This window comes from Chlamydomonas reinhardtii, chromosome 9 (genome assembly GCF_000002595.2).
Source record: "Chlamydomonas reinhardtii strain CC-503 cw92 mt+ chromosome 9, whole genome shotgun sequence".
Classification (NCBI taxonomy): domain Eukaryota; kingdom Viridiplantae; phylum Chlorophyta; class Chlorophyceae; order Chlamydomonadales; family Chlamydomonadaceae; genus Chlamydomonas; species Chlamydomonas reinhardtii.
The window spans coordinates 1,728,486-1,752,044 of record NC_057012.1 but is presented as its reverse complement, the minus strand read 5'-3'; the positions used below and the strand labels follow the sequence as shown (position 1 = coordinate 1,752,044).

At 61.7% G+C, this 23,559-nt stretch overlaps 5 protein-coding genes across 5 annotated transcripts; 3 read left to right on the top strand and 2 right to left on the bottom strand.

The window, feature by feature from the left end:
- Positions 1-190: 190 nt before the first annotated feature.
- CHLRE_09g396550v5 (uncharacterized protein) lies at positions 191-4,806 on the bottom strand. The gene is made up of 2 exons (XM_043065804.1): positions 4,621-4,806; positions 191-4,169 (listed from the first exon to the last, which is right to left on the bottom strand). Exon 2 carries the CDS (start codon positions 3,938-3,940, stop codon positions 1,775-1,777), a length of 2,166 nt encoding a protein of 721 aa, XP_042920896.1. The 5' UTR covers positions 3,941-4,169; positions 4,621-4,806; the 3' UTR covers positions 191-1,774.
- A 48-nt stretch (positions 4,807-4,854) lies between these two features.
- On the bottom strand, positions 4,855-6,606 carry CHLRE_09g396586v5 (uncharacterized protein). The gene has a single exon (XM_043065805.1). It carries the CDS (start codon positions 6,061-6,063, stop codon positions 5,815-5,817), a length of 249 nt encoding a protein of 82 aa, XP_042920895.1. The 5' UTR covers positions 6,064-6,606; the 3' UTR covers positions 4,855-5,814.
- A 110-nt stretch (positions 6,607-6,716) lies between these two features.
- CHLRE_09g396600v5 (uncharacterized protein) lies at positions 6,717-11,088 on the top strand. The gene is made up of 10 exons (XM_001694451.2): positions 6,717-7,198; positions 7,275-7,346; positions 7,588-7,736; positions 8,025-8,188; positions 8,382-8,513; positions 8,741-8,849; positions 9,001-9,123; positions 9,277-9,549; positions 9,707-9,896; positions 10,079-11,088. The coding sequence occupies exons 1-10, from the start codon at positions 7,033-7,035 to the stop codon at positions 10,216-10,218; spliced, it is 1,518 nt and encodes a 505-aa protein (XP_001694503.1). The 5' UTR covers positions 6,717-7,032; the 3' UTR covers positions 10,219-11,088.
- A 1,110-nt stretch (positions 11,089-12,198) lies between these two features.
- Positions 12,199-23,492, top strand: CHLRE_09g396650v5 (uncharacterized protein). The gene is made up of 21 exons (XM_043065809.1): positions 12,199-12,526; positions 12,809-13,075; positions 13,345-13,417; positions 13,626-13,760; positions 13,912-13,995; positions 14,240-14,302; positions 15,626-15,738; positions 15,908-16,051; positions 16,465-16,672; positions 16,895-16,996; positions 17,199-17,314; positions 17,548-17,671; positions 17,906-17,962; positions 18,103-18,196; positions 18,375-18,481; positions 18,679-18,801; positions 20,421-20,519; positions 20,694-20,792; positions 21,010-21,088; positions 21,289-21,353; positions 21,565-23,492. Exons 1-21 carry the CDS (start codon positions 12,447-12,449, stop codon positions 21,709-21,711), a joined length of 2,379 nt encoding a protein of 792 aa, XP_042920894.1. The 5' UTR covers positions 12,199-12,446; the 3' UTR covers positions 21,712-23,492.
- Positions 22,537-23,492, top strand: CHLRE_09g396694v5 (uncharacterized protein). Its single transcript, XM_043065811.1, has 2 exons — positions 22,537-22,630; positions 22,746-23,492. The coding sequence occupies exons 1-2, from the start codon at positions 22,547-22,549 to the stop codon at positions 22,866-22,868; spliced, it is 207 nt and encodes a 68-aa protein (XP_042920893.1). The 5' UTR covers positions 22,537-22,546; the 3' UTR covers positions 22,869-23,492.
- Positions 23,493-23,559: the final 67 nt, after the last annotated feature.

Below are 23,559 nucleotides of genomic sequence, written 5' to 3'. Positions count from 1 at the left end.
CCAGACTGAAGGTTATACGTGGAACTCGCACTGCCTTCCTGGGTTGGACGACGATTCCTCGCCTATTGGGACCTATTTCGTTGGGCTCGGGCATATAACCTTCCCGCCCCCGCCCCCCCGCCTTATTTGCAGGCGCCCGGCTTGCCGCTGTCAGCCAGTCAGACCCCGGCTGTCAAGGCGCAAGAGTATCATGAACACAATGTTACAGTCTCAATTGCGTATGGCCTTTACAGGCTTACTAATGACGCGCCTTCTTGACATTGAATGCTTCCATGCCAGAAGGAGTCAGCCTCCGCCCACAGTGATCAATGCAGCCACAACGGTACGTACAAACATGCAGTGTCTGTCTTTTTGCTAATCTGTTGGCAAGAGCCTTTGGTCTCAGCTTTGCCAATCCATCTGCCACGGTCAGGTATTAGTGCGCTGAGGCCACACGGGCGGAAGCATACCGGCACTCATACACACCTAGCACTGACCTACCCACGCGGAACCCACCATGTACTCAATCCGCCTGCAGTATCTACGCCTATTCCTGTTGGTCGTCTGTATCGTCATCCCACGGCACAAACACATCGTTGCGACACCAAGTATGCGGTACGTGACCACCATCCCCCTAAACCTACAACAGTCAATCATCCCTGGCAACCCAGTTACCTCAATCGTTGATGCCAGCGCCAACCCTGCATTCGCACCCGACGAGGGCCGAATTTCACTCACGTCTACCTCTCGTTGTGTTTGTTATTTGTTACTGCGCTTCGGCTGCTGACGGCTGGCTTTGCGCGCAAACTGCGTGTAGGCCCCTGTAGGCCCTGTCGCCTACCACCCGCCGCGCACATATGCACACATCCAGCGGCGAATGGCGCCGAACCCTATTCACCGCAGGGTGAGCGTTGCAGAGTCCCGGCCCCGCTTCTTCGTAAATCCCTAAACACGCACCCTCTCGCATTGGCCCCTCGTTGCCAAACCTTGCACACGCATACGCACACGCATGACGTATCAGAAACAATGCTCAATCCACTCGGAACTTTCGCGAATGGAAGCGCCTGGGGCCCAGTGAAGTGCCTGTCAAGCCATCGCCGCCCACCGCTTAATCACTCTTGTGTCGATTGTGGACGAATGCAGACCCGAGGCGATGAACTCAGCTCCCTCGTTCTCCTTTGATATAAGCGAACCTAGAGGCACGACGCCTTGTTCTCTCCCCCGTCACGCACACACTCTCGCGCGCTCCTGTCTGCTGCTCCGTCTCCCGCAAGGGAGACGGACACGCGACACACACACGCACACCTGACGCTACCACGGAGCGTTGCAAGCTCGTCTATATCATACGGGCGCGCGTTCTGCGCCCACGAACTGCTCTCTCCTCCGATAAACCACACACGTTGCAATCGGCGATCCTTCGGATTCACGATTACCCTGCCCTGCATGCCAAGCAAACCCTCGTGCAGTCATTTATCACATTTGCACGTGAGAAAGGGCACGAACGGACGCCAACCAAACCACAATCACCACGGTTGCAACTGGTACTTTATCCATCTCCCTGTCGGGCTGAAGATTTTGTATGCTCGAGAGGCCCTTCAAACCCTGGCATGCATACTGAGGTACACAAACATGTCAGTTCTGTGCTGTCTGCAAGACAGCCATCCGTGCAAAGCTGCAAACTCAATCACACAAGAACGTCGAAAAAGCTGTAATCTGCCACCCCTTTAGGCTCCCAAACCCTGTTCCGCGCACACAGCACTGTGCATAATTGCTCGCAGCCGGGCACTCGCGCAGCTCACATGATGGCGCTGCTGAGAAAGCCTGCGGAGCCGCGCGCAGGCGCGGAGCCGTAGGGCGCCCAGTGCCCAGACGCCGCATGTGGGGCCTGGGGCAACGCCAACACCGCTGCCGGGGCTAGCGCTAGCAGCGCTTGTGCGTGCGAGAGCTGGATGCAGGCACTGGCAGAGCTGCAGCCGCCGGCCGCGGCGCCCGCGCTCCAGTAGGCGGAAGCGAGGCTCGCAGGCAGGGGCTCCAGCAGAACCTGTGAGTCCTGCTGCTGCGGCTCCTGCTGCTGGTTACAGGCCTGCGCGTCCACCGCCATCGGGTCAGCAGGTGCCTCTGACGCCGTCGCAGTGCGGTGGCTGAGGCTGCGGCCGTGGCCGCGGCGCTTGGCGCCGTGGTGGCAGAGCCGCTGCTGCTGCTGCTCCGACAGGGAGAGCGAGGCAATCAGGTTCTCCGTGCTGCCCCAAAGGCTCGACAGCTGCGCCGGCGAGCCGTGGTGCCGCGAAGCGCGGTGGTGGCTGTGCCGCACGTGCTGCGGGCCCAGGCCACAGTCGCCGGATTGGGCTGTGGTGCGCGCGGTGGCGGCGCCGCCTGCTGCCGTGGCGGTGGTGGCCGCGCTCTGGCAGGGCGAAGATGCAGACGCGGCTGCCTGAAGCAGCGACTGCGACTGCGGGTTTGAGGCGGCCCAGTCGCCGGAGCCGGGCTGTGACAGCGCCAGGCCTGCAAGGGCGCACGACGGGTACTGCGCCGGCGCGCGGGGTGGAAGAGCGCTGAGCACGGGCGCCAGGCTGGCGGCATTGACGCCGTCCTGCGGCTGCATGGCGCCCATATCCAAGCAAGAGGGCCCGGACCCCATGCCGCCGGCGCTGAGGCTGGTCCAGATGCGCGGCCCGCCCGCCGCGGCGGCGCACGCGCCGATTGCAGTGCCGCCAGCCGACGCCGACGTCGCCGGCACCACACCGCTGTCCCACTCGGTGCTGCGGGAGGCGTGGAGTGGCGATCGTGCCGCAGCTCCCGGCCGGGAGGCCGGCAGCAACGAAGGCGCCATGGGCGGCAGGACGCCAAAGCTGCCCATGTAGCCGCCGCTGCTACAGCCGCTGCCGCAAGCAGCCACGGAAGCCGCACCCGAGTGGCCCGACGGCAGCAGCACCGCCGCCAGTCGGTTGCAGTACTCCGCCGTGAGCTGCTGCTGCAGCGCCAGCTGGTGATGCGCCGCCGCCAGGCCGGCGGCGGCGCCATGCTGAGCGCATCCGCCGCCCGCTGCCAGCGCTGCCGCCAGCACCGCGGCGCAGCTACTGCCGCCGCTGAGGTCAGCGCCGGCGGCGTAGGCCTGCAGCGATGCGTGCTGGAGCGGCGGGCTGGCGGCCGGGGACAGCACGGCGTCAGCGGGGTCGCCGAAGATGGTGTCGTTGCAGGGGCAGCGCCGCGAGCCGGAGCCGGGGCCGCACAGCAAGTCGTCATTATCATCGTCGCCATCGTCCTCCTCCAGAAAGCGGTCGCCCTCGCCCTCCTCATCGTCCCCCTCCTGGGCTGCCCGGTCATCCGCATGGCACAGCGCGTCGCCGCCACTGCAGCCGCGCGCCGGCGCCGCCTCATCGTCGGCCTCGCCGTCGCCGCTGAGCAGCAGGTCAACATCGTCATCGGAAGAGCTGCAGCCGGCGCCGAGCAGGTTCCGGCCCGCGGCCGGCACCTGAGGCGCGGCGCCGTCCTGATGCTGCTGCCCCGATGACGCAGCCAGGCTGCACGCCGCCGCGAAGGCACTGGCAAACCGCGCCGCCGCCACCGCGCGGGCCGAGGACGGCGCCGCCGGCGAGCCGCCGATGCTGCGGTGGCGGGTGCTGCTGCCGCCGGACAGGCGCACGCTGCAACCCTTGGCAATCGCGCTCGTGCCTGGTACCGCTGCTGCCGCCGCTGTTGCTGCTGTCGCCGCCGCTGCTTGCCGCTGCAAGTCAAAGCTGGAGCGGCGCTTGGCGAGCGCTAGCGAGGAGGTGCCGTAGGGCGTGCACTGCGTCACCAGTTCCAGCGAGGAGAAGGACTGGCTCTTGCTGCTGTAGTATCGGGACAGCCCGCCCACCCGGCCCAAGCCGCCGCCTGCGCATCGGCGCTTAAGCGGCTTCGCCTTAACGCAGTCTACGCTACTGGCCGCGTCATCTGAGGCGTCCGCCGACACCCACACCATCCCGGCACGCCACCGACGTCGCCCGTCGTGTAGCGGGTGCTGTGGCACCGTTTGTACTTGGAGTTCGGCGTCGCAGCGATATGGCACAAGCCCGGTGCCGATATTTAGCCTCTTACTGCTGTTGACCGCCCGCCCCAAGTGTACCGCTGCTTGCGTCAGTCCGCGATGGGTCGCGGCGTGCTGACAAAGCACCACCAGGGACGACGTGTCCAACGCACAGCAATTCAACCTGTGCAGCAATGCACATAGTGGGAAGCGAAATAAAACACCTTCGCGCGCGAGCGTGCGAGCCGCCGACGTCGGCATGTCCTGGCAAACCCCAACCCGGCTAGCTCCTTGCTGCCACTAATCTATTTGGGCATGTTTTATGTGCTTGAGGCCCGTACGCGCTCAAAGATGCTTGGGGTTCTGCGGGTTTAGCGGAGCGGTCCCGTGCCACACACCGCGAAGACGACCTAGGTTCTATGCATTATGCGACATTGTAAGGACCCAGTCGCATAGGTGAAGGAGAGTGGGGACGTGGCGAGTGCAGAATCCCTTTTGTTCCAACGTGTCACTCGAGGACCTCGCTTTGAAGGCCCGCCAACCAGCAGCAGCTACATTGCATTTATTTGGGCTAAGAAACTGGCTGGAGCCCAGTCTTCGGCCTCAGCGGTGGACCCCTCGCGAATGGAACTGACCTCCGCAAAGCTAGCCTCCTCTGCAGCAAGGTTGGTCTTAGCTCCTCTGGATAGGCGTGATAGTGTGAGGGCGCGAGCTCAGCAGCAAAGTGTTCTATAGCAACCGAATTAGAAGCGCGTCAATATTATGGTCAGATTGGACTGCATACGTATGGATACTGTTTACGTACTGATGCAGTGAGTGAAGGCTTTGACTGTACACGAACGGCTGGGCGGGGAAAACCAGTCCACGTCCCCGTCCACGTCCACAATGGGCACAACGTCCACGTCGTAAAGCGGTCGGGCCCGGCGTGGAAAGGGAGCATTCTTATCCAAATCCAACAACATTTTCATTAGGATTATTAGCGATGTGATAGCGCTTGGCCAGGTTGAAACCGCGGCCATGCGCGGGTAAGAGCGACCGTTTGGCGCGCACAGTCGGCTGCGCCCGCGCCCGCACCTCCCAAGCTTGAAAAGCTCACACGTACTAGCAAGTACGCTGCAGTATAAACGCAATAGAACGCAGGCTATCGATTCGCCCGGGCACTTTCAAAAGCTTGCGTGGCATGTACCAGCTGGATGTCATCCAACTGGAGAGTGACTCTACCCGCTTCTAACAAGGGGCGCGGCATAATCTACACCGTAAAATGCGCGCTACATCGACACAGTGCGGTCATCGCCAATAGAGCCACGTAATGCGTCCATGAAGTGCCGTGCATGTGATCCCCATTGTGACCGTGAGCCATTCATTGTCAAATCAAGGACGCCATGTCCCATTAGCTACCGCACCGCCGTGTCAGCGCGCTGCACTTCCCAGCCATGTCCCTCCACCAGCATCTAGCCTCCATCAGTGTGCGGCCTCGGACATCTGGTGTCCACCGGTCTGCGGGGGAAGAGGGGCGGTTGGGGGAGAATGGTTCCGGCAACGCTGGCTGGGCGCAACAGACATAGCCGGGGTCCGTTTGTAGTGGCACGGCCCGCCATGCATCCCGCTGTCAAGCACAAGCACAACCACCAATAAACCAAACAGCAGGAAATCCGCTAGCCACAACACTCCTCACTGCTGCGGCCTTTCACCACACACCAATATGCCACGCTATGCTCGCCAGCAAAGACCGCAAACCAGACATTGGCAGGTCTTAACCTGCGCGCCGGCGCCGCTTCTCGGGTGGCGCCGCGCTCTCCTCCTCCACGTGACCTTGCCTGCCCCCTCCGCTACGCACATGCACGCTGCCACTGCTGCCGCCAGGTCATGCGCCACGCACAGCCAGGTCCTGCGCCGCTGAGGCTGCTGCGCCACCGCCGCAGCTGCCAGGCCCTACGCCATCGCCGCAGTCGCCAGGGCCAGCGGCCCAGCGCCGCCGCCGTCGCCGCCTCCAGGCCCTGCACCGCCGCCGCCACCATCCCCGCCGCTACCCGCAGACCGCGCTTTACCAAGCAGCATCTCATCAGCGCGTGCCGCATGTTCGTCGCTGAGTTGGCGTCGCGACCCTGCAATAATACAGCATCCATGAGGGACGGACGTCAGGCGAAACCCGCTGAACTGCCGTCATGCCGTGTCTATATCCGAGCCTTGTCCTGGACCTTAAAGTGGCATTGGGTCTACTGTGGGTACCGGTATAATTGCAAGCGGCATGCTTTTTTGTTGTTGTTGTTGGTTACAAGGTGGTGTGCACGAGCATGCGTGCTATCCTGTCCCCGTAAGTACCAGTTGTGGCCCATGCGCATAGTTGCGTGGCGTGCAAGGCGCGCGCCCCGGCGGGAAGGCTGACGGCGCGTGGGCGTTGCGTCGAGGGGCGTGCTGGGGCGCCGTGTTCGACTGCTGTGGCCAGATGAACAAGTGTAAGCTGCATATTCCCAACTGTGATCTGTCGAGCGTAACGGGGGACATTGCGCAACCCTACACTGCAGCCGTGGCTGAGGAGTGAACGGGAGTGAGCGAAACCCCGAGGTACATGGAAGGAGTCGTGCCCCACCGCTCTTTCTCCTGGATTTATGGATTTTTATACTGGCATCTTTCAAGTCACGGAAAAAGCGCGCGCTTCCGACGAAGGTAGGGCTGCACATGGCGAGACCTGCAGCTCAGCATACGTTGCATATTCAATTTCAATGCACTTCGAAATACTGTATTGGTCATAGACCTCGTATCGGGCGATGCTTTGAGCAACTGCCGTTCTCATTCCGGAACCCCAAACCCAACGGGAGAGACGTTCTCATTCCGCCATTCCTACTGGCGCCTTCAAATGGCAGGACCGCATCCAAGCATTAAACAATCTGTTCAAATATACAAGTGCTGACAAACAAGACCCACAACAATTCCCCTGAAGACTATTCGTCGCAGGCACAACCGAGCGAACCGCGGCAACACTGTCCCTGGCCCCGACTCAGCCTACTTGTTCTCAATTAGCTAGTGTCTGCGGATAGATTAGCAGGATGGCGCTTGGTCTTCTTGCCGAGCTGCGCGCGGGTCAGGCCGTGGCATGTGCTCGCCGCACCAATGCCCCTGCTCACCCTGCGGCAGTGGTGCCCTGCCTGCCTAGCCGTGCGGGCAAGTTCTTCAATCTAAGTCAGAAGGTCCCTTCGTCGCAGTCTGCGCGCGGTAAGATCGTCGCGGGCGGAATGGAGCGCACTGCTTCCGGCATGCGATTCTGATATGCGCCACGGCCAACGTACAGGCTCGACCATTCGTGTGGCAGCGACCGCAACTGATGCTGTTCCGCACTGGAAGCTCGCGCTCGAGGAGCTTGGTGAGTCGGAGTTTTGATGTTGGCGTTCCAAGTTGTGGTGCCTGTGCGTTTTCTCACAAATCGTATTTTTGTTGCTTATAATGGCCAGTTGCTGCCACTTTCTTGCTTCGTTCCCGCCTTCTTTTGGCCGCCGGCTTTCCTTGCCCGCCCCCGACCCCATTCCCGCCACAACAACCCCCCTACCACGCCTACCACGCCCTGAGCTGCTGACACCTGAATCTCGCACTCGACCGCTTTGCAGACAAGCCCAAGGATGGCGGCCGCAAGGTCTTGATCGCGCAAGTGGCCCCGGCCGTCCGCGTTGCCATTGCTGAGTCATTCGGCCTGGCCCCGGGTGCCGTGTCGCCGGGCAAACTAGCCACCGGCTTGCGTGCCCTCGGCTTCGACCAGGTACGGCCGACACAGGTTTTGCCTTCCGTACTTCCTGCGTAGCCTCCTTCCTAGCGCGACATTGTTACACTCAAGTCCGCAGTGCTCTTCATGAACCCCTGCACCCCTAGCGCCCGTGCCTAGCGCCCCACTATCCCTCCTCTCCCCACTGGCCCCGCCCCATCCTCCTCCCTGTCGCCCCTCCACTCCCCTACCGCGCGTCTCCTTTCCGATCCCCATTCCTCTCAGCCACCTCGCCCCTTCACCCCCTTACCCCTTCGCCCCACGTCCCATCCTTCTGCCATGCAGGTGTTTGACACGCTGTTCGCGGCCGACCTGACCATCATGGAGGAGGGCACGGAGCTGCTGCACCGCCTCAAGGAGCACCTGGAGGCCCACCCGCACTCCGATGAGCCGCTGCCCATGTTCACCAGCTGCTGCCCCGGCTGGGTCGCCATGATGGAGAAGTCCTAGTGAGTGTGGCTGCATGCATGCATAGATAATGCCGTGCGTTGCTGGTACCTATTCCAACGGCGCTGATTGGTTTCACACAAGAATAAGTGAACCGAGCTGGATGTGACCCCGCTGCTGCTACGTTGTTTCACCGCCATTGCCCTGTCGCTGAGAACCTTGCCCGCCCTGTCCCTTCCTTTCCCCGGTTCGCAGCCCTGAGCTCATTCCCTTCGTCAGCTCCTGCAAGAGTCCCCAGATGATGATGGGCGCCATGGTGAAGACCTACCTGTCCGAGAAGCAGGGCATCCCCGCCAAGGACATCGTCATGGTCTCCGTCATGCCTTGGTGAGCTAGGACTTGAGTGCAATACAGCTAGCGGTGGCTGGTGGTCGTGCGTGTTTTGAGCTGGCGGCTGCGTGGTTTTGTTTTGGGCATGTGCGTTTCGCACTGCTGTGTGAGCGAACATCAGTCATGCGCGCCGTTGCCCCGCCCGACCAGCATGTTACCCTTCCTAACCCTGCCTGCATCCCTCTTCCTTCCCATTCGTGTTCCCTTTCCTTCGCAAACCGCAGCGTGCGCAAGCAGGGCGAGGCTGACCGCGAGTGGTTCTGTGTGAGCGAGCCGGGCGTGCGCGACGTGGACCACGTAATCACCACCGCCGAGCTGGGCAACATCTTCAAGGTGAGGAAGGAATGCAGCGTGCCGTTTTACGAACGAAGCCTGGGCGACGGGAGCGTGCGCGCTGCTGCCGCCATCCGCTCTGCGAATTTTGGTGCGGTCTTGCTTACTGGCCAACACGCGCTACTATCATCCCGCATCACCCACCGCACAGGAGCGTGGCATCAACCTGCCCGAGCTGCCCGACAGTGACTGGGACCAGCCGCTGGGCCTGGGCTCCGGCGCCGGCGTACTGTTCGGCACCACCGGCGGCGTCATGGAGGCGGCGCTGCGCACGGTGAGCGAGCAACCACCTGCTGTGCCAACTGTGTGATGTTTGAATCGTTCATACGCTGCATCCCGAATCCTTGGGAGCTTGTCAACCGTGTTGGGGGCTCAGATGCACCCTGATCCCAATCGCCCCGCGCCTGCACAATCCGTCCACACACAGGCCTACGAGATAGTGACCAAGGAGCCCCTGCCGCGCCTCAACCTGAGCGAGGTGCGCGGCTTGGACGGCATCAAGGAGGCGTCCGTGACGCTGGTCCCCGCTCCGGGCTCCAAGTTCGCCGAGCTGGTGGCGGAGCGCCTGGCGCACAAGGTCGAGGAGGCGGCCGCGGCTGAGGCGGCGGCGGCGGTGGAGGGCGCCGTGAAGCCGCCCATCGCGTACGACGGCGGCCAGGGTTTCTCCACGGATGACGGCAAGGGCGGCCTGAAGCTGCGGGTGAGTTGGGGCTGCTGATAGGGTCAGAGGTCGCTTTCCACGCTGGCTGCACTTAGGACTGCGGCCTGGCTCTACATGGTAGGTGTCAAAGGAGCCAAATGTGCCATGCGAGCATGCACCCAAGTAGCCTCTTGCTAACGGTGGCGTGTGGGCGCAGGTGGCGGTGGCGAACGGCCTGGGCAACGCCAAGAAGCTGATCGGCAAGATGGTATCTGGCGAGGCCAAGTACGACTTCGTAGAAATCATGGCCTGCCCTGCCGGCTGCGTGGGCGGCGGCGGCCAGCCCCGCTCCACCGACAAGCAGATCACCCAGAAGCGGCAGGCGGCTCTGTACGACCTGGACGAGCGTGAGTTGGGGTTAAACGGTGGACGGGAGGGGAAGAACTGACCCTGCCTATGTATATATGGGTTCACGTGGATGGTCAACAGAAGGCGGGCAAGGAGCGGCTCGATGCCACGTGTGGTCCGCGCCTGACCCGGCTCCCTGTCTCACTTCTGCGTCGCCACATGCCCTTGCCTCTCACCTCAGGCAACACGCTGCGCCGCAGCCACGAAAACGAGGCGGTCAACCAGCTGTACAAGGAGTTCCTGGGCGAGCCCCTGTCCCACCGCGCCCACGAGCTGCTGCACACCCACTACGTGCCAGGCGGCGCCGAGGCCGATGCTTAGGGCACAGCTCTTGCGTGGTATGTGTAAACTTATGCGTCCGAGTGAGCCTTGGACTTGGAGCTGCGGAAGCCGACTGCCGAGGCGGGGAGCGCCCGTGCGGAGCATATGCGATGTATGGTGGTAGTGGGAGGCGGCTGTGGGGATCACTATGACACGGACACTTCGAATAAGGTTGCGCAGCTAGCGCTAAGGGGTGGTGCGCCCTGGTTCAATACACATACATCCCCACGCGGCAGGTAGGGGCATGTTATAAGTGAGATCATCATGTTTTGCTCGGAGTTCAGATACTTAAGGACTGAAAGGTTGGATTATTGCTTTGAACGGAACAGGAGGTCGGGTGGATTACAATTGTCCTGGAACGGTGCGGATTTAGCATCTTGACGTACACAGAATGTTACATCTAGTGGACACGCGCGGCACTGAGCGCATACATCATGCGCATGTGCGCCTTCGCCTGCACGCACGTACGTAACCGACGGCGGTATTCGTCGCGAAGTGTGTGTGTCATTAGGTTTGTGTTTGTCGTGATGTGGTGGTGGCAAAACTGGGACTCATGTACGGTACGGTATGGGCTGTGCCACCGTACATGTGGCGATGTGATTGTGAGTCTCCTGCTGTCTCACGCGCAGGGGGAGGTGCAACCACCCGTTGTGCGAGCCCTCTTTATATAATAAGCTAAGCGTCCTTTCAAAGCTGAGTTTTCGAATGGTGTGGCGCCAGGCCGCCAGCTGTTTTTGGTGTGAGGTAGGTACGGGCCCATGGGCTTTGACAGTGCCTGGAAGTGCTCACGCGCGTGTGTGACCAGTTGACCACCGGCAGGCGCAACATGGCGCACAGACAGTGTCCTATGACCTGTAACACTGCCCTGCCTTATGTGTACCATAGATCAGGAGATGCAGCTCGGCGCTGAGCGCTGTCATCAGCGTTTAACCCTACTGGACCAATGAATGAGTCAACGCATCCCCGCCTATCAGCTCTCCCCACAAACACCACTTCCACGCCTCCATTCCTTCATTCGGCTTGCACACGCCATGCGGAGCACGTTTCGGCATCCACGCCGCACCACTTTCGTACAACGTATGACGTAGCGCAGATTGGCGAGTGCGCCTGCTGGCAGCTGGACGCGAGGGACGCGGGGAACCGGCCGGCAGACAGGATCAGACAGGGATCGCGCGGATCAGGTTGGGTCAGGTTTGGGTCAGGTTTGGGTCAGCAACATGTCAGGTCAGGTTTGGGGTGGCAGGCAGGGATGCTCGAGGGATGGCAGGTTTGGGATGGCAGGTTTGGGGCAGGCCAGGAACAGATGGGAACACACACAACAACAACAGCCCCCCCTGCCCCTCATGCAGGCTTCACTGCGGCGGCTGCTGAGCTGCAAGCGTGTGTGTGTGTGTGTGTGTGTGTGTGGCGGCTGTTGGTGGCTGTGGGCCATGCGTGCTAGACAGGTGGTGCGGAATGGCGCGGCAGCTGTGGTGAATTCTTCGGCATGGCCTTGTATACTGATGGGGGGACGTAGCTGATGCAGGTGCTAACGAAGATGTCGGCGGCAGCTTGAGTCGCGATAGGACGCGCTAGGATGCGTGAGTTGGACGTCTCGGACGTGGACATGGCCGTGCCGTGCACCATTGTTGGTACGCGTGCACCGAGCCCGATGATGGGATACCTGAGGGACACGCGTGAGTCTAGCAGTACCCCGGCGGGGGCGGGGCAAAACCCCAAACCCAACGGACGGCAGACAGCGGCAGCCGCACAAAGGTGCCGGAACGAAACGCTTTTTGTTATTTTTGGCGGCACGGAACGTACCCCCACCTGCTAACGCTACAAATAAGTACTTATTAGCAAGAAGTTAGCAACGGATTAAGGCCTAAAGCTAAGGCCTAAAGCAGAATGGAGTAGGCGTTACATTGGCGCTGCATGCCGCGAATCACTAAAGCGGGTTTCCCCCCGGCCCACCAAACCTATTCATTATCGGCAAATGCACAGACTACCAAGCGATCTACACATATACAACAACGGCCGTCACTAGACTAGGACACCGTGCCCTCAATTACCGCAGCAACAGTCTGCCGCGTTTGCTTGTACCGATTGGTGCATCTGACTGCATCTTCAGCAGTTATACATAATACAACTTGAGGATCAACGTGAAACACCAGCCACACGATAATCGAATACTTTCGGCTCGAAGCGGCCACAGAGCAACTTCCAGCTCCGACAAAAGCTATCGGAGTATGTCTCTGAACAGTAGCACTATGTCGCGCCGGCAGGCGGTGGCCGGGGCCCCGGCAGTGGCGCCGTTCCGACACGCCGGGTGGGTGCTGGATCGCCTGGGAAGTGGGTGGGCGCAAGTGTGAATGTCGAAGACGATGCTGTGATGAAACAAACGATTCTAGGCTGCACGTGAGCCAGCGCTTGTTGGTTCGGTTCTGGCCACCTGCTTGGGGGTTCTAACTCGAAACGCCGACTGAAAGCAAGCTCTATCACTTGAAGGCGGGTTTCGCAACGATCATCCTTTAAACCAGCCGTATGGGTGTTGCGAAACATGTCCACGATTCTAACTTGCGTAACGTCTGCCGGCGACCCTGCTGCACAGGCTGTTCCCGCGCGTCAGGCTCTGCGCGAACCGCCGGGTGGCGCGTGTGGCGCCGAAGGCAGCGGGCAACGGCAATATCGCACAGGGCGAGCAGGGCTTTGACACCCTCTTCCTCTCGGACATCTCCCTAGTGGGCCAGCGCACGCCTCTGCTGCTGGGCTTCTTCAACTACTTCGAGCGCCACCTCCCGCATGTGGGCTTCTTTGAGCCCATTGCCGCCGAGGCGCTAGCGTCGTCGGAGCTGCGTATTGACCGCCACGTTGAGCTGTGAGCGCAGGGGAGGTGCACGGTATACCGGCTGCAGCCAGTCAACCCAAAGCAGGCGCGGGGCCAGCTATATGCATTGCGTGCGGGTGTTCGCCGCGGCGGCTCCACCACCGCGTGCTGCCTGGCGCTTCCTGCGTTCCATACGGTGTGCCACCCTGCCACACCGCCACCCCAGCGGCACACAGGCCCCATCCCCAATCCATCCAGGCCGCCTTTCATGCCCCTCGCCTCCTCCTCACGCGACCCCCTCGCCCCCTCCCTGTATCCAGAGTGTACAAGGTGTTTAACCTCAAGGGCGACGTGCGCGCCATGACGGGCGTGCAGGACGCCGAGGCCGCGCGGGTGAGCACTGGGTGCTGGGTAGTGGGTGCTGGGTAGTGCGGTCTGGATATGTAGCGCGGCGGGGCGCACACTGGAATGACTGCGACGACATAGGCCGCAGCGCATAGCACCAGCACACCAGTGAACATCCGAAGGCATCCACACCACGCCACCTCGGCGCGCCGCTTCATGAACTTTACGCTTTTTTATCAATTCGCTGCCGGTGCAGATGATCGCCAACGGCCAGCACAGCGAGCTGCTGGACAAGATCTACAGCCAGTACGCCTCGTACAAGGAGGGGCAGGACCTGGTGCTGGTGGAGGGGCCAGGCCCGCTCATGGGCGGCACGGAGCTGGACGCGCAGGTGCGGGCGGGAGGGGGGGGAGAGTGGGAGCGGGCCTGCGTTCGGGGGAAAGGCTGGAGGTAGGGATGGGGTGAGTAGGTTCCAAGAAGCAAATGAAGGGGCGTATGTGCCCGCAAGCACGCAACTCTCTACGCCCCGCCTCACCCTGCAGATCGCCGCCGCCCTGAACGCGCCCGTGCTCATGACTATGACCGGCCAGCCCAACGCGACCGTTGCCGACTACTACAACCGTGCGGTGAGGGCCCGAGAGGACTGGGCGCCAGTCCATCAGTCAGCAGGGCTGCGGGGCAGGCGCTTTGGGGTAGCAGTCGCCGCTGCTCACAGTGGCGGCTCCATCCATACCCTAGGGTGTAGCATTGCAAGGACTGGCTGCAGGGAGTTTCGGACCCCGACATGCCCTCGCCTGTTCCTTCCCTGCCTCCACCTGCCGCCACCTACCTCTACCTGCCCTCGTCTGCCTCCACCTTCCCCACGTGCAGATGGTGAAGCGGCAGGTGTTCCTGGACCACCACGTGGAGGTGCTGGGCCTGGTCATGAACGGGGTGAGAGCCATGGGAGGGGGGGGGCACGGGAATGGAATGAAGTGCGGCATGAGAAGCAGCAGCAGGGCATGGGCATGAGAGGGGCTACCGGGTGTATGCCGGATGGGGAACACTGCACTTAATGCTGTTGGGAGTGGGGAATAGGAGAGGGTTATTTCGGAGGAGGATGCGGGGCAGAAGGTTGCACCGGGCACAGCTGGGGAGACGCGGTCAAGGAGCCGTCGGGGGCACTTGCATGGGTACGCGGGCCGGACTGTGGACGCGTGGTGGTTGACAACGACGGCGGCGCCAACCCGGTCTCACCCGGGACGTGCCCATACACGCGGCACCGTCCAAGGCCCAAACCATCCCAAGTGCCTATTCATGACATATGTATGTTATGAATAGCTGTTATGGGCCCTGGCGCGGCCTGTCCGCTCGCCGAGCTCGCGAAATGCAGCTGCATGCCCCGACATTTTGCGCGAAGAGCTGCTTTTAGCCCCCGTAGAGACTCTCGAGCATCTACCTATAGGCACGGCAACGTTGAGATATTGAGGAAATGGCTGCTTGAGGGACCTCGGTCGCGAAATGGCTGGTCGGCCGATTCTCGCATTTTGCTCCGGGATACATTCAAATGCGGTATAATGTGTCTAAATAGCATGTTGAGTGAGTTTATGCCCCCTCCAGCACGTTTCCGCTCGACCGTGCCCACACGTACCCATCGAGCTCGCTGGCTCGCTGGCCAAAACCAGTCCATTTCGACCGCAGGCGAGCGTGGACCGCCCTGCCACTCAACCAGCAAGTCAATGCTATGTATGAGAAGTGTCTGAGAGCACGAGGGAGTCAGGGGTGACCTTTTTGCCATCGGGGAACCCCCCTATCTGCCCCCAAGACCCCCCGCACGGAAAGGGCCGTACGGCACTGGGGCAAACTTCGGACTACGGATTTGACATGCTGGGTTGCGCGGTTAGATTCCTAGTCGGACGTTTGCCCCGACCGGTTTTGCGGGGTTGAAGCGAGTGCAAATTTGGACGGTGCCCACAACGCGGGTGAGACCGGGTTGGGCGGCGCACACAGCTGGGCTAGAGCGGGGAAGCGGTCAATGGGAGTGCAGGGCTGTGACGAGCGAGGACAATCGTGAGCGATCGATTTCGGTGGAGAGTACGGCCGAGGCGTGCGCTGGCACGTTTCCTGCGTTTCGGTTGAAGTCACAACAATGACATGCGGCCAGTGGCAGGTAGCTGGAAGCTGTAGAGGGGAAACAAGTGGCGTTTCCACCACACACCGCATGCACGCGGCCCATGTGCTCACCTACCCCGCCTGTGCCCTCTCCTGGCTCCGCAGCTGCCGCGCCAGTCTCACGCCATCCTGTCCGGCCAGCTCCGGGACAAGTTCGCGGCGGCGGGGCTGCCCTTCGCCGGCGCCATCCCCACCGACATCATGCTGCGCAACGTCCGGTGAGTTTAAGGCCTTTCTCGTGGCCGGCCGGGTTGAAGCACGGGCAAGTGACGCCATCCCCAACAAACCTTCCATACCCGTCGCCCACACCTGATACGCAACCCTTCCTCCCCTGACAAGTTGCAACCCTTCCTCCCCTGCCCGCACGCTGCGCAATAATTAACGCAGCCTGGACGAGGTCCAGACCGCCATGGGTGCCCAGCGGCTGTACGGCGACAGCCTGCTGACGGACGTGGAGTTCGACGACGTGGTGGTGGCCAGCCAGCGCCTGGAGGAGCTGCTGGAGATCCTGGCGGAGAGGCCCATGGGCAGGTGCGCGGCGGGCGGGGCGGGTGGTGATGGTGGTGGTGGTGGTGGATTGCAACCCTGCCCAGGATCAAGCGTTATAAACCAGGAGGCGCAATTGAAACTTACCGAGACGCGTGGGGGGAACGCGTAGAGGGGCAGGAGGGGCGTTGCGGAGTTGAGTAGACGAAGCGGAGCACCAGGTGGGGCACGAGGGAAAGCGAGAGGTCTACGTGCACCTTTATGAAAATGAGGCGGGGGCGACAATGTCAAATGAAGATGCGCCGCCTCATGCGTGTGCCCTTTATCCGTACCATGCCCTCGCTCACTCCACTTCCCGGTTCCTACTTCCCCCTCGTCCTTCAACCCCACCGCCATTTGACAACCCCACCTGCTCCTCCCTCTCCTTCCTTGCTCTCCTCCTCCACCCGCGTCTTCAGGCCACTCGTGGTCACCTCCGCGGACCGCCTGGACATCGTGCTGGGGCTGCTGGCGGCACAGCTGTCCGTGTCGGGCCCCGGCGTGGCCGGCATCCTGCTGACGCAGGCCGGCTCCGCCCGCTCCGGCCGCAACTACGCGCGTGACACCATCGACCGCATCTTCGCCGGCCTGTCAAGCAGCGGCCTGTACAAGGGCAGCCTGCTGCCGGTGAGGCAGGAGGGGGGGAGGAGTTGCGGGGCGCGGCTGCGGGGCTTGAGGCGGGCTTCGGGAGGACTGTGGGTGGGTGGTGTGGGCATATTCGGGGCGGCCGTGAAGGTATCTGCTGTGAACCCCACAATTCCGCGACTCCCGTGCATCTAGCAGCACCAGCACCGACACTGACACGCCGTGAATGCATATGTGGTTGTTTGCCGGCTGTGTATCGGCCAGGTGCTGGTGACGGACATGCCGCTGCGTGACGCCATCAGAAAGCTGGACAACCTGGACGCCGCCATCCTGCCCTCATCCACGCGCAAGATCTCGCAGTGCAAGGTGCGGCCGCGCGACATGCTGTGGTGGCATAGAGGGCAGAGAAGGGGTGAGAGGGAGGGGTTGGAGACGGGTAGCGAGGGCCGGTGCGAGATACATCAGTTGTTGTGGCATGTCAAGGATGGGCTACCTCGCCCCACCTCATGCTCGCGACCTCTGTCCCTCGAACCCCCCTTTGCCTCCTTGCCCCCTCTTTCTCCCGCAGCGCCTGTTCGAGCAGTACGTGGACGCCAACGCGGTGGTGGCGCGGCTTCAGAACATGGTGCGCCCCAACCGCATGACGCCCAAGATGTTCATGCACACGCTCAAGTCCATGTGCAAGTGAGTGCGACGAGGGCCGGGGCTGCGAGCAGTGGGCAACATTGGGGTCTAGAGAAATCGAGTGAGCGGTGCTCAACCGTGGCGGGGGCGAGGGCTGCTGAAGGGACTCGGGATGACAACGTGGGCGGCAATAGAGTCCGCGCCGGGCTGACCCTGCCCGTCCACCACATGCCCATACCTCCACGCGTCACCGCACCATGTCACCGGCACACGCCGCCCCGCCCCCACCACAGCGCCACGCCCCAGCACATTGTGCTGCCCGAGTCGGAGGACAAGCGCGTGCTGGCGGCGGCGGCGGACGTGGTGCAGCGCGGCCTGGCCAAGATCACGCTGCTGGGAGACCCCACCACCATCCTGGTGAGGGAGGCAGAGGCAGGGCGAGTGGGCCCGCGGTCTTGGGCTACTGGGTGGGCTGGGCGCAGCCGCAGGGTTGTGCCGCTGTCGTGCTTTGATGTGATGTGGGGGTAGCTATGTCCAGCCGCCGCCGATGCTGCAGAACATGCTTCTGTCACCTGTGTGTGTGACGGCCTGACAAAAGCAACCTAGCCCAGCCTGCCCTGCACCCCTGCTTCCGCCCACCGCCGCCACCAGGCCGAGGCGGCCAAGCTGGGCCTGGACCTGTCCGGCTGCAACATCCACAACCCCAACGTGGGTACCGGGCCGACCGGTGGTCCCCTGTGGGCTGTCCATGGATGGTCTCTGAAATGTGCCGCATGTCTCCCTGGGCCTGCGCCTCCTCACTCCTGCAACTCCTCCTCTTCCTCTTCGTCCCGCCCTTCTCACTGCAGACCTCGGACCGGTTTGACAAGTACGTGGACATGCTGGTGGAGGCGAGGAAGAAGAAGGGCATGACGCGCGAGGTGGCGGCCGACACGCTGCACGGTACGCGGGTGCGGGGCAGGTGACCCGAGTTGGAGTGGAACGGGGTGGAGCAGTGGCAGGACTGCAAGGTGCTTTTTCACTTCGCTCCGTAGCGTTCGGCGTCGCAGGGTGTACACTGTCGCAGTATGCCGCAGTTGTATAAACTTTGGTTTCTTACACGTCAAACAAACGCACACAGGCGACGTGAACTTCTTTGCCACCATGATGATCGTCGCGGGCGACGCCGACGGCATGGTGTCGGGCGCGGTGCACACCACCGCCTCCACCGTGCGCCCCGCGCTGCAGGTGCGCCGTGCTCTCTGGGACTTCGCCCTGCTTGGCCTCCACCACTTGGAGGGCCGCGCTGTTGGCATGTTGGCGGATTTGTGGCTGTGCCCCTGTTGCTGCACGTTTACTCTCTCCCATCGGCTTTGCGCTGGCGCACGCGTTCTCAAACAGGGCATAGAACAAATGCACACACGCTCTCATGCACACTACCGCAGGTGCTCAAGAGCCCCGACACCCCGCTGGTGTCCTCGGTCTTCATCATGTGCCTGCCCGACCGAGTGGTGGTGTACGGCGACTGCGCCGTCAACGTCAACCCCTCCGCCGCCGACCTGGCGCAGGTGCGTCCGCAGCCGCGACGACCGGTGTTGCCCCTGCACATTAAACGAACGGGCGCCCTGCGCTGCACGCACGGACTTGAGGAAAGCAAGTACCGTTTGGTCACTCCGTTGCTCTACAATATTCTCACAGTTTTTGGGCTGAGCCCCCCCAGCGAAGCGTTCCAGGGGGGGGGCGAAGCCCCCCAGGAACACCCCTGTCCGTGCGTGCGTGCGTGGTGTCGGCAAAACATAGCATACTGGCACAAACCGCGACTGCTACGTACTAGTATTTGTTAATGCCTATTGCATGTAAATAGGTGGCAGGGAAAATTCGGGCGGAGCGAGAAGTGCCTTCGCGCGTCCATGGAAATTGACTTTCGCGAGGTCGCGAGGAAAGCATCCGGTGCCTGCCGATATGCAGTCTATAAGGCAAACTATGTTGGCGGCAAGCAAAGCGGGGAAGTATATCGAAAGTCTTTGAGCGACTTGCGCTGCCATGCCTGCCGACGCGCCAGAATGCCGAGAAGCCCCGAGGTCGCCCCCGCCCCGCGCCTAGCCCTTTGAGCGTGGGGCGCCGGGGAGGTGTTGAGTATGGCAGGAGGCGAAAGAAATGCTTGGGGTGTTTGGGAACGTGACAAGGCACGCATGTGGCGCGGCCCCAACCCGAGTGTCCCTAGCCGATGCGCCTGCGCGTCGTAGCGGCATGGAGGCTCTGACGGGGCGTTACACGCCTATTAGCTCCCAAGCGTACGGGGGCTCAGCCCATTTTCCAGCTGTACAAAGCTGACACCCCTTGTTTGGGCTGAGCCCCCCCAGCGAAGCGTTCCAGGGGGGGGGGGCGAAGCCCCCCAGGAACACCCCTGTCCGTGCGTTCGAAGAAAAGCGTGCAGGGCCAGGGGAGGGGGGAGGCGGACCAGGGGAGGTGACGGGCAAAGGGGTTTCAGGGGCAGGCAGACGTCAGAACGGATAGCAAATGTGAATGAAAAGCAAAAGAATATGTAGCGGCGGCAAACCGCGCCAAGCGATCGTCGGCAAAACATAGCATACTGGCACAAACTGCGACTGCTACGTATTAGTATTTGTTAATGCCTATTGCATGTAAATAGGTGGCAGGGAAAATTCGGGCGGAGCGAGAAGTGCCTTCGCGTGTCCATGGAAATTGACTTTCGCGAGGTCGCGAGGAAAGCATCCGGTGCCCGCCGATATGTAGTCTATAAGGCAAACTATGTTGGCGGCAAGCAAAGCGGGGAAGTATATCGAAAGTCTTTGAGCGACTTGCGCTGCCATGCCTGCCGACGCGCCAGAATGCCGAGAAGCCCCGAGGTCGCCCCCGCCCCGCGCCTAGCCCTTTGAGCGTGGGGCGCCGGGGAGGTGTTGAGTATGGCAGGAGGCGAAAGAAATGCTTGGGGTGTTTGGGAACGTGACAAGGCACGCATGTGGCGCGGGAAATCCCGCACGGCCCCAACCCGAGTGTCCCTAGCCGACGCGCAGGCGCATCGTAGCGGCATGGAGGCTCTGACGGGGCGTTACATGCTTATTAGCTCCCAAGCGTACGGGGGCTCAGCCCATTTTCCAGCTGTACAAAGCTGACACCCCTTGTCTTGCGTGGTTGTGGCCGTGCCCGGCCTGCTGTTGCGCAGATCGCCATCACCTCCAACGACACCGCCGCGGCCTTCGGCATCGAGCCGCGCGTGGCCATGCTGTCCTACTCCACGCTGGGCTCCGGCTCCGGCCCCGACGTGAGTTGGCTTGACGGGGACTGGGGCTTCGGAGTTTGGGGAGGCGTGGGGAAAGTCGCGGTGATAGTGCGGCAGGGAGCCTGAGCGGGGTGGGCGTGGATTGGCTAAGATTGGCATGACCTGTCGCGCCATTGAAACAAGGCTCCTTCGCGCTTTTATCTTCACCGCCCACAGGTCCAGAAGGTGAGCGAGGCTGTGGCCATCGTGAAGCAGCGGCGGCCGGACATCAAGGTGGAGGGACCCATCCAGTACGACGCTGCCATTGACCCCAAGGTGCGTTGCGCGCGCATTTATTTTCGGGGTTTACTATCTTGTGAAGGGCTTGCCTGGCTTGCATGATACCGGTATGGAATGAAGCGCGTGGATGAGGCGGCGGTAAGTTTGGCACTCTGCCGGCGAACGAGCACACGCACATTGGTACTGGCTTGGTGTTGTCCACTATGCAAGTTCCTCTCCCTAATGTTGGTGTTGGCACGCGTGCGCTGTGCAGGTGGCGGCGGTCAAGGTGCAGGGCCTAAGCGAGGTGGCGGGCAAGGCCACCGTGTTCATCTTCCCCGACCTCAACACCGGTGCGTGGCGGCCAAAGGGAGGCCACTGAAAGGGGGCTGGCGGCCGCCTGCCTGTGTATGGTTATCTGCTTGCGCTGGGCCTACACAAACGGCAATGTCACTGTCGCAATGCCGTTGCGCTTTCGCCCGGTCGTTCTGGCATCCCCACTAACCATCATGCCGCTGCCTCGTGCCGTCCTTACATGTCATGATATACGCAGGCAACAACACGTACAAAGCGGTGCAGCAGTCCACGGGTGCCATCGCCATGGGCCCCGTCATGCAGGTGCGGGCGTGTTCCTCGAGTGCCGGTTGGGATTCTGCTTTTGACCTGTTGAACCAACTGGGCTCGGGTCATGTGGGAACCAGAGCCAGGTCATGTTGGCATCACCGTGCAGTGTGGGGCTGGCCGCAGAATCAGTCGTGCTGCCAGACCCACATTAGACATCCGGCTGCTGACGCACTTCTTTCTTTCCCATCCGCCCTCGCCCGCGCAGGGTCTACTCAGGCCCGTGAACGACCTGTCCCGCGGCTGCACGGTGCCCGACATCATCAACACCATCTGCGTCACCTCCATCCAGGCCTCCCGCATGTCATCCGCCGCTCGCGCCGCGGCTGCCAAGGCTGCCGTCGCGGCCGTTTAAGGCAGCAGCAGCACGCCGCGGGCAGCACGCCGGGGGCAGCTAGTTGGGTGGGCATTGACAGACAAAGCGGCCGGAACAGGGATATATGCGCGCGAGCCCGTTTCGCTGGCTGAGCAAGCCAGGAGGCAGGGTCACAGGTTGTGCCGGCGAAACGAGCGCAGGCAAGAGGCGGCCGGGCGTGGAACGCTGGCTGGTGTTGGGCTGATGGGGCTGATCATGGAGCAGTGCCGCTTGCATCTTCGGGGAGCAGTGCCGCTTGGCCAATGACAGGGCGCTCTTGGTTGTGTAGGGCGGGCGCTTGCGTGCGCGGTGACCGGGGCGGTGCTGAGGGGACGACGTGGTAATAGCACATGGCAATTCATAGGTCGAGTGCTTCATTAACAGGTTTGGTTTTGCTTAGTGTCGTGCTTGGGTTATATGTTTGTTGCTGGCGCGCAGGGCACTAAGGCTGAGCTGGTGGCCTAGGTGGTGTCGAGTCTGGTGATGCCGGGTGTCGTGAGATGAGAAGGGCGGTGGCGGTGGACAACAGCAGGTAGAATACCGTACAGCCGCCATGATGCAGATATCACGAAGATAATAAGGAACTTTGGCCCGGCCACGTCCGGCTTGGTGCTATGTGTTTGCATTATTTTTTGGTGTGCAAGGTTGCCCGAAAAGCAAGCCATGGCTTTGCGCAGTATGACTTCTGTACGTCGTAAATGTGCTACAAAGACACAGCAGACGGCGAGCCGTCATAAAGAGCCTGTCACCGTTGTCCATTTCTGTAGCGGCTCGCTCTCACGCCTCTTTCTTCCTGGTCCGAGCGCAGACCTGCTACAACTGCGGGTGTCAGGAGATGGCCATCAAGCGGCTTGGGGGGCTGAAGGAGGGGCAGCGGCCCTGGTCAGTCAAAGTCTGCAACGACTGCTTGACGACCTGGGTGAGGACCGTGCATGTGCGGGGACGGCTGGGCACTGGGGACGGATTGATTGACAGGTTGACGGTTGAAACAGCTCATGTGCGCTCTCTTCTTCCTCCCCGTTCCCCATCCCCAGAACCGCGACGTCTCCGCCGCCAACGTGATCCGTGTGCTCCTCCTGCTGAAGCTGATGGGCTTCGAGCGGCCGACCAAGCTGCAGCGGCCACCATGGCCGCCGGCGGTGGCGGGGCCGGGCTGAGAGCCTGAACGGCGCTAGCAGGGCGTGGGGCTGAGGGTGCACGTGCCGATTGGCGGCGAGTGACGTGACTAGTTTGTTAGCTGCGGGTTAGCACGGACTGTGCACCCCACCCAACCGGCCACGTCCGGATTTGCGGGGATGCCAAAGGCCCCCAACATAGAGGCGTGTGCTTAGTAGGCGCCCGCGTCAAGGTGGCGGGGTTAATAACGACCCGGGATCAGCCCTTTTCCTGCCATAAGGCAGCCACCTCCTTGTTTGGTGTGCAAAAGAATGAATGCAATAAATGCCAAATTATTGCATGCGGGTCGCCGACACCATGATGGTCAGGGATGGCCGACACCGTACGTGGTCATGTGAAGTGACATTACAACTTGAGATGGCCCTTACGTGGCTCTTCCACTGATGAGTGCTATGTAGTGGGCATGACTGGGATATGAACTGTCTACCAGCGTGTCGAATCCGATAGAAAGAGACGAGCGTGCGAGGATTGCATCGGAGCGCCCTGCATTGGTGCTTGCACGAGGCATCAGGGCTGGGGGGAGCGAGCTGCCTTGAGGGAAGGGCGTGGATGTTGTTGGGAAAGGCATCACCGGGTAAATTGTGTCCGTGTAACAATTGAAACGGCCCCACCGCCGCACCCGCACGTGCACCCGCACGCAACAGCATGTACGGTTTTAGGTTTTTTGCAAAG

Coding starts and splice junctions, on each gene's coding strand:
- CHLRE_09g396550v5 (XM_043065804.1), bottom strand. CDS start 3,940: ATGGTGTGGGTGTCGGCGGACGCCTCAGATGACGCGGCCAGTAGCGTA.
- CHLRE_09g396586v5 (XM_043065805.1), bottom strand. CDS start 6,063: ATGCGGCACGCGCTGATGAGATGCTGCTTGGTAAAGCGCGGTCTGCGG.
- CHLRE_09g396600v5 (XM_001694451.2), top strand. CDS start 7,033: ATGGCGCTTGGTCTTCTTGCCGAGCTGCGCGCGGGTCAGGCCGTGGCA. Junction 8,189..8,381: donor GCCATGATGGAGAAGTCCTA/GTGAGTGTGGCT, acceptor CCCGGTTCGCAG/CCCTGAGCTCATTCCCTTCG. Junction 9,897..10,078: donor TCTGTACGACCTGGACGAGC/GTGAGTTGGGGT, acceptor CTCTCACCTCAG/GCAACACGCTGCGCCGCAGC.
- CHLRE_09g396650v5 (XM_043065809.1), top strand. CDS start 12,447: ATGTCTCTGAACAGTAGCACTATGTCGCGCCGGCAGGCGGTGGCCGGG. Junction 16,052..16,464: donor GCGGAGAGGCCCATGGGCAG/GTGCGCGGCGGG, acceptor CCGCGTCTTCAG/GCCACTCGTGGTCACCTCCG. Junction 20,793..21,009: donor ACGCTGCCATTGACCCCAAG/GTGCGTTGCGCG, acceptor TGCGCTGTGCAG/GTGGCGGCGGTCAAGGTGCA.
- CHLRE_09g396694v5 (XM_043065811.1), top strand. CDS start 22,547: ATGGCCATCAAGCGGCTTGGGGGGCTGAAGGAGGGGCAGCGGCCCTGG. Junction 22,631..22,745: donor ACGACTGCTTGACGACCTGG/GTGAGGACCGTG, acceptor CCCCATCCCCAG/AACCGCGACGTCTCCGCCGC.